Source organism: Zeus faber (genome assembly GCF_960531495.2).
Source record: "Zeus faber genome assembly, chromosome: 6".
NCBI lineage: Eukaryota > Metazoa > Chordata > Actinopteri > Zeiformes > Zeidae > Zeus > Zeus faber.
The window spans coordinates 15,096,302-15,115,085 of record NC_137201.1 but is presented as its reverse complement, the minus strand read 5'-3'; the positions used below and the strand labels follow the sequence as shown (position 1 = coordinate 15,115,085).

Here is an 18,784-nt window from a genome sequence, read left to right as displayed (position 1 = left end):
CCGCCCCACCCACCCAGCAAGCGAGCCGGCGGGGCCCCCATGCCCACCAACGCCCCCTATATAATGTTTCCATTGTTGGTGGCGGGGTCCGCCATTCCTGGTACTTGATGAGGCAGTGTAGCTAGTTGTCATACGTAAACCGCCGATATGGATGAACATTCCCAATAAGAACAGAACCCTTGGATGACAAAATACCCCCAACACCTAAAGAAGTGACCAAGAAAAAGAACAACAAGCACATTTCATGAAATCAAATTACATTTTTAAATACACGCCTTGATTGACGCATTGCCCGCCTCTCCGTGCCATGACAGGGAACACATTTCCACATCAAAGATCCACAGTTTAGCCTCAGTACCTTAAATGAATGGGGAACGTCTTGACCTGTAACCGGGCTAACTGGTCCCAGTGGGCACCAGATGCAGGAGAGCCGACCCACCTCATGACAAAAGCTGCTGGTCCAGCCCCTCCATCCATCTGTGTTTGTTCAATACAGTAGAGCACCATGCAGGAAAACAGACTGGCCTCCCTCCACCGCCTTTTGTGATGGAGCAACAAGAGGATTGGATCAATGGGGGAGAGAATCCGGCCTAATTCTATGTTCGCCCCAAAGTGAGAGGCCTGCTGGGACTCAACTTTGATTGATCAGCGATCGAATGGGCCGGAAGGATTTGTCCCTGCCTCCTTTTTTTCTTCCACGTTGACTAGCATGTGAAAGGCTAACTCAATTGGTTCCTGTGGGTTGACCATTACGTCTCCGTCAAAGAGTGACGGAGTGGCTGGCGGTGGTAGTTTCAGTTAATTCCGTTAGTGGTCAGGGTACGGCTTTTTGGGAGGTGGTGGTGTTTGGGTTGAATGTGCTTCTGCTGCTGTAGGTCTTTGGTGTTGGTTGCTCAGGCGAGACAATTCAGACCCCCCCCAGTAAGAGGAGAAAGCGAATCACACATTCCTGTCTCGGCAACGAGATTACTTATCACCGCTATGACACCGGATGCCTCCGGGTCAAGCACACACACACATACGTACATGGACACTAAATAACACACACAAATTATTCTCGACCTTTTTCCATATCAAGGACCACCAATCAGATAAGAATTAGGCCACAGACCCCATTTGTTAAGATTTAGTCTCTGGGACCCAGATCCGATTTTTATTGTGAGATATAATTTAGCCCAAACCTCCACACCTGTAGTGAAGCCATGACCCCAAACAGTCATTATTGTACAGCTCTAATGGTACTACTGTCTTGGAAATTAAATAATGGTGAAACTAAACTGTTAATCATTTAGCTAGGGACCCCCTGGAGCTCCTGGAAGGACACTTGGAGGTCCCTGGACCCCACATAGAGGACCACTGACCAGCCAGACCACCAAAATGTGGAGTGTCGCAACATCAAAACCAAACACAGCACAGCGGATTCTCAACAGCGGGCCGGTCTTCCATGTTTTCCATGCAGCGTGATCCCGCTATGTCATGGGCAGCACAGCTGAAGAGCGTGATCTGGGACTGTGTCCGGCAGCAGAAAGCGATGCGCTTCTGGGCGAGTTCAACGCGTATTCTCTTCCCTCAAACTCTCTCCTCATCCAATGCCTCCACCCGTTTTCCGAGCCGGTCCGGTTCAGGGGCGGGACAATTAGAGGAACATTTCATAATAACATTTCAAAACGGTGCTATGAAAGGCGGAAAGAGGTGATGTTGACTGACGACGTGAGCCCACGTGGACTGGAAGCTCTGCTCAGCGTGGAGCACTGTTCGGAGGTGACCAGAGGGGGGCTTCAACGCCTAGTGGAGCAAGGGTCTGGACTCTGGCCAGGGTGAGCGGATGGAGGGCGTGGGTTTGGCGGGGGTGGGGGGGGGGGGGTTCCATCCTTTATTGCCCATAAAGGCCCAGGGGAATGGAGACACTCGTGTGCAGTAAAATAGCGCTCGACACCTGCCGCCGTTGTTGACTTAAAATCTCTATCACCAATATCTAATCGCTCACCTTCCTCCAAGATAAATGGGCTCACGTTGGAATTTCTCCCCTCCAACTAAAAGTGCCAGATGTAGTAAAATGAAATGTGTGTGTGTGTGTGTGTGTGTGTGTGTGTGCATGTGTGTGTGTGTGCGTGTGTGTGTGTGTGTGTGTGTGTGTGTGTGTGTGTGTGTGTGTGTGTTTGAGAGAGAGAGGGAGAGAGAGAGAGAGAGAGAGTATTTGAGCCTCTGTATGTAATTACTTCATGACTTGTGTCCGTATGTGTTTGTGCTGTGAGATACGGTTAATGCTTAAGCAGCATTTCAGGGTATGTGTATGTCATTAGACATACACATACCCTGTGTGTGTGTGTGTGTGTGTGTGTGTGTGTGTGTGTGTGTGTGACATACAGAGGTCAGGGCTGAGATCTAACAGTCGTGATTAATGCCACTAAACGCAGACGACCGGTGCATCAGACCACGTAGAACGACGGGTTCGTGTCCATGCTCCGTATTAGCTGATATCACAGCCCTTTCCTTCTTTCCTTGATTTATTTCCTTCTTTCTACCCGTATTTGTCTCATTCTGCCCCCCCGTTTCTTTCTATCCTATCTTTTTTCGTTCCATCCGTTTTTCTTTCCTTCTTTCCGTCACGTCAAAATGGAGCTCCAGGTGGTGCGCAGACATCCATGTGCTAATGTCTTTAAGTCATGAGGAGATGCACCTATCGATTTGTGTTACCTGGGAGGGGGGATCCAGGTGAGTGTCAGCTGCAGAGCAGTGGAGAAGCCACGGGACGAGATCACACCACCGAGAGCTTTAGAGAACAAGGAGAACGGCAGAGGAGCCAGGATAGAACCCTGATGGACACCCCGTGTTCAGAGTGCAAGGTCGGGACAGGACGGATCCTTCTTCGTGCAGCTTGGTTTGAGCGACCGGCCCAGTATGATGCGACCCAGGCACGGACCCCGCAATTCCACGCTCCGAGAGGGAGGAGAGAAGGATTTGGCGGTTAATCGAGTCAAGGGCCGGAAGGAAGGAAGTCAAGAAGAATAAGGACAGACAAGAGGGATGGAGCCCGGGTAGCGTGGAGAGCATCCAGCAAGGAAAGCAGTCTCGATTTTTTTTTTTTCTTTCTTTCTTTCTTTCTTTCTTTGCTTCTTTCTTTCGGTCTATTCTTCTTTCTGTCTTCCTTTGTTTCCATCCTTCTTTCTTCTTACTTTATTTTCTATTTTCTTTGTACTTTTGCTCTCTTTGTGGTGGCACTGCTGGTAGTGATCACTGCGACATGCCGTCTCAGTGACTCTTTCTTTCTTTCTTTCGTCCAGTCCCTCTTTCTTTATTTCCTTTGCTCTATCCTTCCCTCTTTGTTTCCTTTGCTCTATCCTTCCCTCTTTGTTTCCTTCGCTCATCCCCTTTTTCTTTCCAGTTTTCACCCTTTCAAAGATGACCGACATGCCGCCTCCTAATGATTCGACAACAGGAGCAGGAAGGAGAAACGCTCATAAAGCAAAGTGGTGTTCACAGCTGAAATAAGGCGAGTGCTCCTCTTTGGTTCGATAACAACGGGAGGTATCTTTCGATGCTCTGCATGATTTGAGACGCTGAACACTTCAAAGCGCTGGGATTAGCTGCCTCGCTTCTCTTAATCCCGCGAGATGACAGGAGCCACCTTGGCACATAAAGAAGGACGGGCTCACAAAAACTGTTACCGCTGGCAACAACAACACAGGCCGCCGAGTCACCCCCCCAATCTGCCAACGTCCAAATATTGAGTCACTGCTCGTTCTCACTACACACACTTTTTCACCTGACTGGCTTCCAAATATGTAGGTGCAGTACAGGGTTAACTTCAAAAGAAAACAAAAAAAATTCCATGGCACGAAGCTTGGTCCCAGTGGTGGAAAGCAAGAGAGATTTGAAACTTAACTCCGCTACATATTTATCAGCATCTTACAAACTGTTACAATCTGTTTATGACACAGAAATGTATGTAGGCAGAGAAGTACCTAAGGCCATATTGTAGGCTCTGTTATATTGCTGCACGGGATATGAGTAGTACTACAGTGTGTGAGCTCTGTCCAGAGGTTAAGAGGTCAGATCGAGGGGGGCTGGAGTGATACTACAGGAGCTGTGTACCATCATTTTGTCTGACGACTCCACAATAACCTGAAGGTCCTGTGTGTGTGTGTGTGTGTGTGTGTGTGTGTGTGTGTGTGTGTGTGTGTGTGTGTGTGTGTGTGTGTGTGTGTGTGTGTGTGTGTGTGTGTGTGTGTGTGTGTGGGCTGTCAGTGTAACTCAAGTCTCATAACACCCAGAAGTACTGTACATGTTGTGATGGGGCATTTACAATGTGAACAGACTAACTAACTCACCCTCTCTGTCTCTCTCTCACACACACACACACACACACACAAACACACAGACACAGAGAGAGAGAGAGAGAGAGAGAGAGAGAGTGAAAGAGACAGAGACAGATACATACAGTCAAACAAACTGACCTCGCTGTCTCAAAGCGTAAAGACCGCTTTCATCAGATGATTCTGCGACGCAGTTGGCAGCAGCAAAACCCGAGCTCGGTCCTGGCCTGTTCAGCTCCTCCTTTTCCAAACCTTCTTTCGGACGATGCATTGATCATTTGACAAGATAAGATTTCACACTTCATTGATGCCATTGAGGGGTGGGGTTCAGGAATTGTGCAGCCTAAGGTGACAGAGTGGGGCTAAAGTGCATAAATAAAAATGTAATTTAATATATGTACGGTATATTGAGAGCTCATAATGGGCGGGTGACAGGTAAGCGCAGATTTGAGGGGTGGCAAGGGGTGGCTAGGCCTGGCCGGGGCAACCCTATTGGCCACGTCAGTCGTAATTGCCTTTTTGAGGTATTTTTTCTTGGGCAGAATTATGTGTTCATCAATGCATCGTGCAAAAACCCAAGGTAAAGTTAATACACCTGTATCATTTTCATTTTCATCAAAATTACCGGGTAAAACACAGGTTTTTTTAAACATTGCCAGAGTGGAGGAGTATGCCTTTATTTTTTTTTTCTGGTTTGTCGCGATCGACATCACAAACACGCCGGAAAATGGGCGTCATGGTTCCGTTGTGATTGGGGGAAAAAAACAGTAGAAGCAGCATGGAGTATCCACGCCCACACCCGCGTGGCGGGGAGCAGAGACACTCCTCCGGTACGCATAACAGCCTGGGGTGGATGCTCGGAACCCGACGGGGAGTGTGGGGGTTCCTAGGGCGAGAGAGTGGAGCCCCTAGTGAAGTGGAGCTCCAGGTACACCAACCCTCTCACACATACGCTTGTCGCCTTCTCTCATATTGTCCACTAGTGTGTTCTATCTATATGTTAAACAGAAAATGCATTATAAAACCTTTATGAAAATTGTTCCAGCATCTTTAAGTCTGCTGGAACTGATTTTTTTTTTTTTTTTGGTGTTTCCCAAAGACCCCAACAAGCACAACAGACAACAGGGCCGGCTCTGCGCCCTGATCGTTCCCTCTTTGACGGTGCAGACGGTGCCTGTGGCGCCGCAAAAACAGTGCGCTTTTATTTTCGATGTATTTTATATTACACCGTTTCCTTATGGAACGAAACAAGAACGGTGTGTAATAGGGAAACTTTCTGTCGCAAGCTCTGCCCCCCCTGTCGATCGACTTTCACTAATCCGATACAAATTACAGTTTTACCACCTTTGGATGAAATCTGACATTACAGCATCCTTTAATGAAGGCCTTGCACCCTCAGTGACACCTCCGGCCCCGGCGCAGCGGGAGCAAGAGCTCCTGTTGACTGTACCACACACTGGTCACAGTGGTTATCTGCGAGTACGCCAATAGAGGGGAGACAGGAAAGAGAGGGAGTATAAATCACAGGGCAGCCCACCTACATGGTAGACACACACACACACACACACACATGTTAAAGCGATGGCCAGATAGGAGCTGTCAATGAACAATGGGAGCAGGTCCGAGACCCGGCGGTGGCTGTGACACAATGGGGAGGGGGCACAGAAACAGACTGATAGTGGTCTGTCTGATAAAAGTGGTGAGAAAGACCTCCTACCAACGAGGCCACACAGGACAGGCCACGACTTACAGATGTCTGTGACCTCTGCTCTGTTTGCTGGTGAGGCTCATGAAAGCGATAGTGGCTAATGGTGGTAAGGAGATGTCACTGAAATTTAAATTTATATTTAATTTTAATTTATTGCTTTGTTTTGGCAGAATTTGTACAAACTGGACACATAATGTTTTTCCAGCCGCAGTGGTGGGGGAAAAAGGGTTGAAATGGGACCTGAGCAATGGAGTCGGAGCGGTAATCTCAGACCGTCGGCCCCCGCATTTTACATTTTGGGTCCGGCTCGGCCCTGGGTTCCAGTGCTTCTCCCCAGATTCATGAAGCCACGCTGATGAGCCCGGCTGGCTTGCTGGCTGGCCCAACCTCTCGGGAGGCCGCTTATAATCTCCCTTTAGGACACTGAGACGGTGAAGTGAGCCGTAAGAACCCACTCTGTCAGCTTAAACTGGCCAGCAGAAAGAAAAAAGTCATAATTATAGTGCTCTCTCTTTGGCTGGATTTAAATAAAGCTTCCTCTCCGGGGGCCCCTGCATATACCTTGCACGCCCGCACACACACACACACACACACACACACACACACACACAGACACACACACACACACAAAAACACACACTCGCACTAGCACACACTTCAATAGAGAGGCACTAATCAATCAGGGGTTCCCCCGTCTCAATGGGGGAGTGACAGCCCTCAACCTCCCTTCATTGTCAGGGCAGACTGATTGGGCTTCTGACCGGCTACCTCAGCCACCAGCCAGAAAGCACCAGGGTTAAAGGCTACCCGTCTGAAATGGACGAGCACTGAAAAAAGTTCTGGACACCTGCTTTTTTAAAGCCACGGCGGTCTCCTCCAGCTCAGTTTAGTTTTTTTTTTGTTTAAATGCTCAATTTGAGGGCAAGAGGGAGAGAGAGTTGTTAGTGAGAGTGAAAGAGAGCGGAGATGAGGCTGGGGTGAGAGGAGGAGCACTTTCAGTGTGTGTGTGTGTGTGTGTGTGTGTGTGTGTGTGTGTGTGTGTGTGTGTGTGTGATTGTGTGTGTGAATATGTGGTTCAGAAACACACCTGAATGAATACCCTCTAGAATTAATAGGACCTCGGGCTCGTCAGCACACATTTTGTCCGTAAATGACTGGGTAAGCTTCATTAAGGTGGGTGGATTAGTATAAATTCAGAAGCGCGCTGTGGAGATTTCCACGACAGGACAATAAGGTTTATAAAGGTCCATACGTTTTGAGGGCCCTCCGACACAGGAACACGGCCATAGATTTTGCAAAAACACCATTTTGTTGTAGAGAGTGGCAAGACATTACAAGCCGCGAGCAGATGGACATACTGCATGTCATGACAGAGCCTCTCCTCATGTGTGTGTGGGGATGGGTGATTTACCTGTCGCTCATTGATTGCCCTGACGAGCAACAGGCGTACAGCCACCTCTGAATCCGGCCGAATTATCTCGCCCCAAGACAGGTGTGGCTGCTGAAGCCACACCACCCCCACACCACAGGGCATGACAAACACATCGAGATACATGATTTATTATAGTTTTTTTATATTGTAAAATATGTGTATTTTCTTTATTCTTGTATGTATATTATGTTAAAAGACTTAAGTCTGTTTGATTTTTAACATAATTTGTTAAAACAAAAAGGTACAATCATAAATAAAGCCTTGTAGGCCTTTTCACTGTCATTTTTAGACTTTCAAGCCACAAAACTCCCAAAATGTATGAATTTAAAAAAATGTAGATGATTTCCAATTGTGCAAAATAATATAATATACCCGTGCCCTCCTAACCCCACAAATATATATTATTTGTCCTCATAATCTAGTGTCCTCATAACAAAGGCATTTCTTTTTTTTAGCAAATATTTAATATGCATCTCCTCATTTACTCTCATGATTCAAAAAGGTGTGTGTGTGTGTGTGTGTTTGTGAAGTTTTGGAGGGGGTGCGCTTGGCGGCGGGCCCGGGGGCCGCGGAACAAAGACGGGACGCTCTTTACATGCAGGGCCAGACAGAGTGAAGCAGCCAGCTCAACACGGGCCCAAAACAGAGGACTGAAGAAAGAGGTGGAAAAATCGGACTTGGAAACAACCTCCCTAAAAACAACTTTGGGTCGGGCGATATGAAAAATGAACAGGGGCGGCGCGCTTAACAACACAAGCTGCTCCGAATTTGATTGTGTTTGCCTTGGATATGCGTGGTCCTGTGTAAACGGAAACGATGCCTTTGCAAACAGCTGCGGGGGGGGGGGGGGAGAAATACAGACAATTAGTCCGGCACAGAGAGAGGGATGAGATAATGGGAGGAGGAGAGGAGAAGGGAAGAGGGGAGGCGAGTGAAGGGGAAGGGAGGGAAAGGTGGAGTGGAGAGAGAGGTAGGATGGGAGAAGGAGGGGGAGCAGGAGAGGGGAGGAGGAGAGGAGAAGGGAAGCGGGGAAAGGAGTGAATGGGGAGCGGAGGGGAAGGGTGGAAGAGGTGGAGTGAAGAGAGGGGCGGGATGGGAGAAGGGAGGGGAGGAGGAGGTGAGAGAAGAGAGGGATGGAGAGAGGATGAGACGAGGGGAGGAGAGGAGAGGAAAGGCGAGGAGGAGGGTAGGAGAGGGTGAGAGGAGGGGAGAGAGGTGGATGGGGACGAGAGGAGAGGAGAGGAGAGGAGAGTGAGGGAGAGAGGTGGATGGGGAGGAGAGGAGAGGAGAGTGAGGGGAAGGGAGGGAGAGAGGGGAGGGCAGAGGAGAGTAGGTGAGCCAAGTGAAGAGGAGAGGGGTAGAGGGGAGAGGACTGAAGGGGAATGAGGGAGAGGGGTGGAGTGGAGAGAGGGTGGGATGGGAGAAGGGTGAGGAGGAGGAGGAGGAGGAGAAGAGAGGGAGATGGGGGGAGAGGAGAGTGGAGGGGGAGGGAGGGAGGGAGGGAGGGAGGGAGGGAGGTGGAAGGGGGGAGAGGAGAAAAGAGAAGGATGGAGAGAGGGGTAAAGGGGAGGGGTGTGGAGGAGAGGACGAGGAGGAGAGGAGAGGAGACGGATGGAGAGGAAGAAGAGAGAGAGGAGAGGGGAGTAAAAGGGGAGGAGTGGGAGAGGGGGGTGAAGGGGGAGCAGGGGAGGAGGAGGGGAGCGGAGGCCAAACATAAAACATATTTCCATTCATTCCAATTTCATTCAGTTGATGAAATCGCTTTTCAGGGACAACTCCCCTCCCGGTTCGACCACTGGTCTCAGGCATCGAACCGGCCGCGGAAGCGCTCAACGCAGTCGTCTCCCATCTCCAGCGCCGGCATCGGGTAGATCCCTCGGCCGTACGTCGACGTCCTTCCCAGGTGCGCGCCCTCCTCAGCAAACGCGGCTTCTCTCACCGTTTACTTTTTCTCCCCCCGAAATCATCCCCGGTCGTCCCCGAAGGAGAGCCCGCTCCGTCAGGGCGGAACAAAGGTGGAGTCTGACAAAAACGTCCCCCCCTTCCCCAAACCGGCCCCGGTGACTGGTAAATGCCACTTTTAATCTTTCCCCTTTGTCTCCTTCTCCCTCGCCTTTCATTGCCCTTATTCCTGGGCCCTCAATGGGTGTGTTAAGCATTGTGCGTCAGGGAGGGAGGGGGGGGATCGGCAGGGATCATTAAAAGCGGGGCCAAGCCTTTGGCCAGATCAAAATAATTAACTGGAGAGGTCACAAGCTAATGAAATGAAATGGGGACCTGAATGGAGCCCCCAAATGGCGCTCACTAATCCTCCTTTTACCTTGTTTTTTTTTTTTTGGTTTTGTTTTGTTTTTTTTTTTGGAAGGGGGGGCATGGCTCTATAGGCTGCAGGGATGTGTGATAAAAGGTTGCGCCGGGCGCTGGGGGTGGTGCCCAGGTTCTCTATGGAATAAACGTGTGTGTGCATGCGTGTGTGCGTGCGTGCGTGCGTGTGTGTGTGTTGGATGATTGGGAGGTGGAGGTGTGGGCCAAAAAGAAAAGGTCGGAACGCTTTGAAATGTATTAATCGACTAAATTCAAACTACACGGCAGTATTTGCCATTCGTTTATGGGATCTCTAGATCTTTGGATTACCCCAAAAAATGTGTCATCGAAATCGATTTCTTTCAGATGAGCTAGATCGGTGGACAACTAAAACATATAGGCCTAGCGGAGTTTGGGTGACCCATGGGTTTTCATCTTAAGTTGTTTGTAAGCTTCAGATTGTTGGACGACTAAAACTCGTACCAGCGATTCTGATGTAATACTTCAAAGTAGATTACGACAAAGTAGGCTGAAGGGGACGATATCTGCGACACGCACTCTGGGGAAAAAAGAAAATACAGCATCGTGCCTTGAGGGGGTCAATGGCTTCTCAGGCTGGCAGTACCCCGTGAAGGCCACTAAAGGTGGAATTCTTCACCCAAAGTGCAAAATGAAAAGGTGGCTTAAAAGGCTCAAAAGGTGCCAAGGGGACCTGACATGCCACTCTGTCCCTAACGTTGCAATGCTGAGCTTAAAATGAAGAAAGGCGATCTGAAACATTTGTCAAGTCCTCCTGAAAAATCATCAACAAACGGGGCCATTGTGAAGGCATGACGCTTTGTCCGTCCGGCGGATGTTCCTCTTCAATTATGGAATTGCGATTCATTTTGAAGGACGATTGAGATGTTGGAGGGTTATGCGTCAGATATGTAATATACTGTGAAGACGTACGTCCCTAAACACCAGCCATCAAGCTAGTGCCGCTGGCTCTGTGTTTCATGAGGAAAGCAGAGATATTCAGGTGAATTTGTGCAGTTTCAGTCTCAGAGTCGGAAGAAATCCTTCAAAAAAGTGTGGGAACAAGGGGTTGAAACCTTCACAACCTTTTCAACATTCAGACGTTGACGGATGAAAAAAAGCTCCTTTCTGTTTCAATGTGCAACAGGTATGGGAATAATAAAAAGAATAATGAAAACTATATGGATAAACTTTTGTAAAAATAATCATCAAATCCTGAGGAACATAACTATAAACTTTGTTATTTCTTCAAATAAAAACCTGGTAACCAAAACCGGGTAACACCAAAATCTGCAGACAAGCACATACACACACACACACACACACACACGCACGCATGCACGCACGCACACACACACACACACACACAGAACAGGCGCACGCATGCCTGGAAAGGCCTTGGCATTACAAGGTCAGCATGAGGTTATACAGTGAGGATGATATTGGAATTAGATCTCTGATAAATAGATCTCTGATAAATACCATGAATTATTAACACGTCACTGTCAAGAAAATGCCACATGGGAAAAAAATCTATACCGGTCAGACTATATTCCATCAAGGAAAATTGTAAATATTATAAGTGTTTTATTTTGGTTTTCATTTGTTAAGGTAAATAATAATGTGTCCCTCAAACTCTGGTAAAAGTTTTATGTATCTCCCAGTCCAATCAGTTTTTAAGATACAGTAAGTAACCTGAAGGTTTTACATTGGTGGACAACCAAAACCTACACCAGAGTGTGTGTGTGTCAACTGGGGTTACACTTCCTTAGAGGTCCTCCATCACCATCCATCCATCTCCGTCCCGTATCTCCTGGCAGCATCACTGGGCCCGAACCTCCTGAACCGTCACTCGACTGCACAGACCAGAATAATCACAATAACATGATATTTCGAACGAGGTGTTTTGCGTTATCTCAATTCCATCGGCCTAGCATGAAGCGACGTGCACGCTCTCGCTCTCGTTTCCGCTTTTTCCGTGTGGGCGGGCACGAACACAGCGTCTCGCCATCGCTTGCCCGCTACCGTTTCGGGATGTTCGATTTGCTCCGAATCGTCTTCGGTATTCAATATATTGTCTCATTTGGAAGAAAACCGGGAGTGGCGCGCACGTGTAAACGCATCGGCTGCACCCGTCCCTCTCTCTCCACCCACCCACCGCCCGTCCCCCCGGCCCACGCCGGCCAGGGACCCGGCGTCTCGCTCTTCAGCCTCACGCGGGCCAATCCACTCCATTCCACAAGCCCCTCAGAGCCATTATGAGAGTCATTAGGCCAGAGAGAGCTCCCTCGCGCCGGCGTCCACCAGCGTCTAGTTTAACCCAGCACAATTAGCACATCCGTTAGAGTGGAATTAGCCTGTAAAATGAGAATGCTGCGGACAAAAGGAGCAGGAGAGCTGGCGGTGCGGGGGGAGAAAAAAAATGTGAGGGAGTGGGATTTGGGAAGGAGGAGGAGGGGGAGACAGGGAGAGATTAAATTTGTTTGAATTGAGTCCACACTCACCGCATTCATTCGGTATTCTGCTCAAATCAGGGGCTTTTGTGGAGCCCGCCGCAAAGTAGTGTCAATCATCTCGACCCGTTTTTTTTGTGGGACGGGGGAATTTATTATGAATTTGCTCCCGCAAATAATGAGGACTACCCCCTGCCTGCTCCCTCCCTCTCCCCCTCACCCCCCGCCTCTCTCCCTTCCTACCTCCCCCTTCTCGCCCCCCACCCCCGTATCAATGCTGCAGAATGGGCAATAGAGAGTGAAGTTAGCAATCTCAGGGCCACTCGCACTCTGGAGCCACATCAAAGTGACAGAGACGTCCAATCAGATTTGTCTTACAGGCATTACATGATGAATATGGTGCGGCCACGGCACAAAAGCGCCTTTGTGTCTCCCTGAGCGGAGACTATTCACAGCCCGCCACAGCCAGCCAGAGTGGAAGTAAATGGCCAAAAGGGCCCGGGCAAGAAAAAAAAAAAAAAAAAAAGCACCCAAACTTGTGCAGCACAATGGCACATGCAAATGACTGCACCCTCCCGCCCCCCACAACACCACCACCACCAACACCGCCTCCTCCTCATCCACCTCCTCCATCCCTCCCTCCCTCCACCCTTCAGGCCTTGGGCTTGGTCCCTCCTCTTCTGCCGGGTCGTCAGAAGTTTAGGCCCTATTCACACACACACACACACACACACACACACACACACACACACACACACACACACACACAAATGCCAGTTAAAAGTGCTTAGCATGCATTCAAACTTTCTCTTTTTTTCCTCCCCCGTCTCTCTCCTTATTCAAAAAGCAGAAAGATTCTTTACGGGAGCAAAACAAAAAGACCTGAGTCGAAATACTGACTTCTTTTTCAGCCAGCAGGGCGACTTGGTGACTGTGAGCGAAGGAAGCCTCTTTAGGGCTTTTTGCTGTGGGGAAGTAGGGGGAGCCCTCAACGCATTGGAGCGGCCTCATGAGGCTTTTCCGGCGTGGGCTGCGGAGGTAAAACGAAAAACAACGCCGCACCTTGATAACGAAAAAAATCAAACCACCACTGAGTGCATTTGCGCCGGTAGCTTTCTCAGTGCGCCCACGAGCATTTTTGCGATCGATGGCTCGCTCTCCCGGGACCAGGTGCGAGGCTGCAAAGCTTTATCGTCTCCGCTGGCTGACCTTCACTGCAGACTACATACACATTACTCCACGGCCGCCGACGCTCGCTGGCCTGTCGTCGGTCCTGGGGGCGCTTGGAAGAGGCTTTGGCTGTTTCTGTGTGTGCGAGTCTGTGTGTATGTGTGTGTGTGCGTGCGAGTGTGTGTGTGTGTGCGTGCGAGTGTGTGTGTGTGTGTGTGTGTGTGTGTGTGTGTGTGTTTAAATGAGTTGAACATTTGTTTTCCTTGTATGTTAAATATAAACGTGCCTATGCCTCCGCTTAAACATTAACACCTCTGTAAGCATTAACCAAGGCTGAACTTCCACGGCATCCTCTTTCCTCTTTCCCCTTTCCGCATCATTCACTGGTCGCGCGTGCGATGCGACGCAACGTAGCGGTCGGCCCTGTGTCTTCGAAGCTGGGTTCTATGAGTCGTTGTCGGGATAAAAAATGCATTACTGTCGAGGGTGATTTGTTTTTTTTTGGAAATCACTTTCTGCTCCAAATAGGCCGTAGACATTCCGCTGATGACTTACTTTTTGGACGCCAATGCGTCGTTTTTTTCGAGTAAACCATTGAATGGGTCTGCAAGGGCAGGATTCATTCAATATCAGCCGCAAGACAACCTGCTTTCTATGAGCCCAGTACAGTCAATAACAGCGATGTTAACCAGCCCTATATTCCCAGATTCTGATGCTGAGATTCTGGCTTGTGTTTCTAAACAAATCTCGTCCTCATCTGTCATAAATAGTTGGCTGTTTTTCTTCCAACTCCTCTCCCTCTGTCCGATGCTTCAGCCAAACAGAGGTTCGATCGGGTTCAATCAGGTTCCAACAGAGATTGGGTGGAAATGTTGGAAATGTGCTTTCAGGTGTTATGTCCCCATCCCCGGTAATGCATTGAAGCGTGCGTTGCTCCGAGATTCCCTTTATCCCGAAGGACTGTTGTAAAACATAAACACAGATAAACGTTATAGCCAGCAGAGTCAAAACACAAAGTGTGTATAGAACAACAAGGCAGTTGAACTTGTTCGGCAGTCGCCGTTCCCCTCTTGCCTGCCTGGAACGGGGCTACTTGTTGCCCTTGTATTGAACGTGGCAGTCTTGACCTCCATTGTGGTCTCTCATCCTGGACAATTTACTCCCATATTATGTTGATGGTGGACGTGCAGCCGGGCATTCCAAGGTTCTACGCACAGCCAGCCTGATTGGTTGCTGAAAGGGTTTTTCTGTGATTGATTGGGTTGCATTTGATTGCCCCTGGAAATGAAAGTATTGTCAAAGTGAAAATGACCCTGTGCCAAAATGACATGAATAAATTTACCCCCCCCAACCTCCTCATCTTGATATCTTAATGGCCTTTGAGAAAATTGCATATCCATCTGAAAGGGACAAGTGCGTATTTGCACCGTGCGTCCTGCAGCCCCTGGACGTCAGAAAGAGCGTTTCACGCGTTTCATAAAGGAACCAGCGGGGTGTTTGGGTCCGTCTTTCAAGTTCCACTGATGTGGGAGGTTTCATAAATCAATGAGTAATTGATGTCATTTATCACTTGTTAGATTTTTTTTTTTCTCCACAAGCTTCCACCTAGTGATGCAAGACTCATGAACGATTCCTTCGTGGCGAACCAATTTTATAATTGACTCAGGAATTGGGAGTCCGGCAGGAGGGAATCTTCGGCTCACAAACTCAAAACAATTACTGAGTACTACATTTTGCAAAAGAAAATGCATAATTTATATTGAATTTGACTGATTTACACCTTCACATTCCACCAAAACAAATCATTTTGACGGAAGTAAAATATTTTTGTGATTCACACTTTTTTCCCCCGTCAAAATCTATATTTTGGAGAGAATCATTCAAAAGACATTTTATGTGATCAACAGTTGTCATTCTTCCGCCTGAATGAATCGTTTTGACGGAATTGCAGTGATTCTTGTGAGAGCTCCATTCACGACTCAACAGCCTCTCCCATCTTCTGATTGTGTCCTCCCTCCCACACCCATGCATTATATCGGCCGACTCTTTTCACGGAGTCACTCGTCAAGAACCGGGTCTCAAAAAAAGACTCGAACTTTTCACCAGCGCTTTCACCCACAGAGATGCTGGAGTCTTTGTTGGCACGTGGCGCACACCTGCAGGCTGCAGACTCTTTATGATAGGGTGGGGACACACACACACACACACACACACACACACACACACACACACACACACACACACTTCTGAAAAGTTTGTGTGCTCTTCAAATATTGTGTACGTGTCTGGTCCAAAGAACGACGCGCTCCCGCATCTTCCTTGTCTCTGTTCTAATATACATTTTTTGAATTGTATTTAGAAATAAATGTGTTTTTTTTCTACTGCATATTTTACTTTTACATTGTTTTCAATATGTGTATTTTTTTATATAATATTTGATACATTTAGTTGTAGTTCAAGTGTAACTGAGTTTGGTCAGTCATTCTATAAATACATGTTATATAGCCTGAATGAATCATTATCACATACTGTATGTAGAAACACACACAGTCCCACAATGCCGGCTAGAATTACAACTCTTTATTTCTCTTGATGCCTTTGCTGAATTTGGCAGCGATGCTTAGACATAAAAAGATCTGCCATAATACGCATAATGAGGCGCAAAGGCGCGTACAATAGCGCGCACAATGGGGTGTTGTGCTCCCCATTTCGCAGGAGATGGGCTTTTTGATTGGCCTGTGTGCGCGCTGAAAAACACAGTCGGGGATACAAGCAGTCTACAACCCCAGGTTTTATTTAGATTGATCTCAATCGGGCAATAAGAATCCTGACCCGCCGCATTGTCTCGCTGGCTGACCCCGGGCCGTATTTCAAAGTGCCTGTATACATACGCCCCAGGGCCTCGGAGTTATTGGATAAAGAGAGAGAGCATGCCAAAGAAACAATGCAATGCATGCAACGTAATATTAATCTCCCTGTCTCGGACGCGGACAAAGCGCTGGAGACGGTGCGCGGCCATAATGGTTATTGAGCTTTCACCCAGCTGCGCAATTTGGCCCCATGTGGCCAAACAAGTCGGGAAAAGGTCACATGAGTGCCATGAATGGGAGAAGTTCCCTGCTTGGTTCAATAATAAACACTCACTCTCTCCACACACACACACACACACGCACGCACACACACACACACACACACACACACACACAGACACACACTCAAACACCCACGCTGGAGCACGGGTAATTCTAAAGAAGTGTATAGAATGAAAACCAATAGAAGCGCTTGTAATATAAATAGATTCACTTTTTTATTTATAAAACTTGTTTTTACACAAAATATATCTGTTCGAATTGAATATTTACACATAGGCTACTGGGAATGGAGAACAAGTGCATACATTATTAATAAGAAGGTCTCCTTTACCACCAGAAAACCCCCTTCAGTTCTGTTTACAGGTAGATCCATGATATTGCTGTCTATAGTAACACAATTCACACCTCATGCTCTCTATCGCTTGTCAGGGAAGGGAAGGGCAGTGTCTGTTGTTCAACTTTTTACAAAAATATGTCTTCATATCAAAACAAATTCCTCGCACGATAGAATGTGTGGTACAACGTGGGGAGAATGTCACGAAAAGTTGAAAGTAGTAGTTGGAGCACTTTCTTTTGCGTTGTCTCTCTAGGAGGCGGTGGAGGAGGAGGAGGAGCAGGGTGGAGCTGTCATCACAAAACAGTCTCCCGGTCCTGCCTGCGTGGTTACTAATTGCACTTAATCAAACATTGATCGACAATTCGAGTATTATTTCCAGTGGTCAAACTTGGAAGATCCCCGGACAGCGTGACCAGTGGGAGTTGTCGGTCTCTGACAGGGTCTTCAGGACTGTCTGGTCTCTCCACTACTATTGCTTCACTCCTGGGAAGTAGCCTATGGGGGACCGGACGCAGCGCGTCTCATCCGGAGGACAGGGTGCACCCGCGGTGCACAAATGTCCGATTTTACGCACGGGTGTCGACTTTTACGCACGGATGCCGCCTCGCGTCGCGCACCTCAGTACCTGTCGAACCAAGTGGTAAAGTCCAGCAGCTCCTGCTCCTCCGAGCTCAGCGGCTCGTACCCGCCTTCGTCCGACGAGTAGGTGGAGTGGGGCGACTCGGGGTCCGCGGAGTAACAGCTGTTGGAGAGCGTCGGGGAGGGCAAGCCGCACTGGAAAGCCGCCGACACGGCGTCGTGCTCGTCCAGGAGCTGCTGCAGGGCGCGGATGTACTCCACGGCGGAGCGCAGGGTCTCCACCTTGCTCATCTTCTTGTTGGCGGCGCCGTTGGGCACGTGCTGCCGCAGCGTCTGGAAGCCCATGTTCACCTGCTTCACCCGGTTCCGCTCGCGCTCGTTGCGCCGCGCCACGGCCACGGGCTGCTGCTGCGGGATGGAGTAGCCCAGGCCGGTGAAGCTCAGCCGCCGCTTGCAGCGCAGCAGCTCCGGCGAGCTGGAGCGCTGTCTCTTCAGCACCTTGATGGCGGAGGCGTCGGTGGAGGCGGCGGTGGTGGTGGTGGTGGTGGTGGTGCTGGCGTTGGTGGCTGCGGCGGCGTGCGCGGCGGAGACGGGGCGTTCGTGGGCCGGGGCGTGCAGGGTGATCGTGGTGCGTCCGAACGGGCATGCGTTCTGCGTCAGCTGCGTGGTGGTGGTGATGGTCGTCGTTTCCATGGTAGCCGACTTTTCAAAGCCGACGCTCGGTGCGCAGGAGAGCGGCACACGCGTGTGGGGCCGGCGGTGCACCGGGCACGGCTCTCGTGTCCTTCGCGTGGATGGGCGGGCGGGCGGGGGTTGGGGGGCGGGGGGGCGGGGAGGTCGGGTGGCGGGGGGGGGCGTGTGGGGTGGGGAGGGGGGTGGGGTGGTGGTGGTGGCGGTGGTGCGGCTGTTTTGGAGATGGATCTGATCGGGGAGTCCCGAGCCTCTTCTCGACTGCGCTCGCTTTTACTCCAGCAGCCGATCTGACCCAAACTTTGGCACAACTCCTCTTTTTCAACACGCGCGCCCCACCTCCCCTCTTTACCGCCTCACACCCCCTTACACACACACACCCACACACACACACACACACACACACACACACCCCACCCCCTTTTTTTTTTTTTTTTTTTTTTTTCGGGAGACGCACGCTTCGCCGCGAGGCCCCGCCCCCCGCTGTGTGATTCTCCCCGAGCCGGGCGCGTGGCTCCCGCGAGCTTCAATAAACAATCCGCAGCTTTCACGGCGCCCGGGAGCACGCGCTGGCCCTCATTTCCATCCCAAAGCGTCCAAAGCTGGAAGCTCATTGGTCGATTCAAAACTGCAAAAAAAGCAGATGAAGAGAGAGAGAGAGAGAGAGGGGGAGAGGGGGGGAGGG

The 18,784-nt window shown here is 49.5% G+C and overlaps 1 protein-coding gene across 1 annotated transcript; it reads right to left on the bottom strand.

The window, feature by feature from the left end:
• Positions 1-17,448: 17,448 nt before the first annotated feature.
• On the bottom strand, positions 17,449-18,102 carry ascl1b (achaete-scute family bHLH transcription factor 1b; the record flags this gene model as incomplete). The annotated part of the gene is made up of 1 exon (XM_080003140.1): positions 17,449-18,102. One exon carries the CDS (start codon positions 18,100-18,102, stop codon positions 17,449-17,451), a length of 654 nt encoding a protein of 217 aa, XP_079859266.1.
• Between the last annotated feature and the right edge of the window lie 682 nt (positions 18,103-18,784).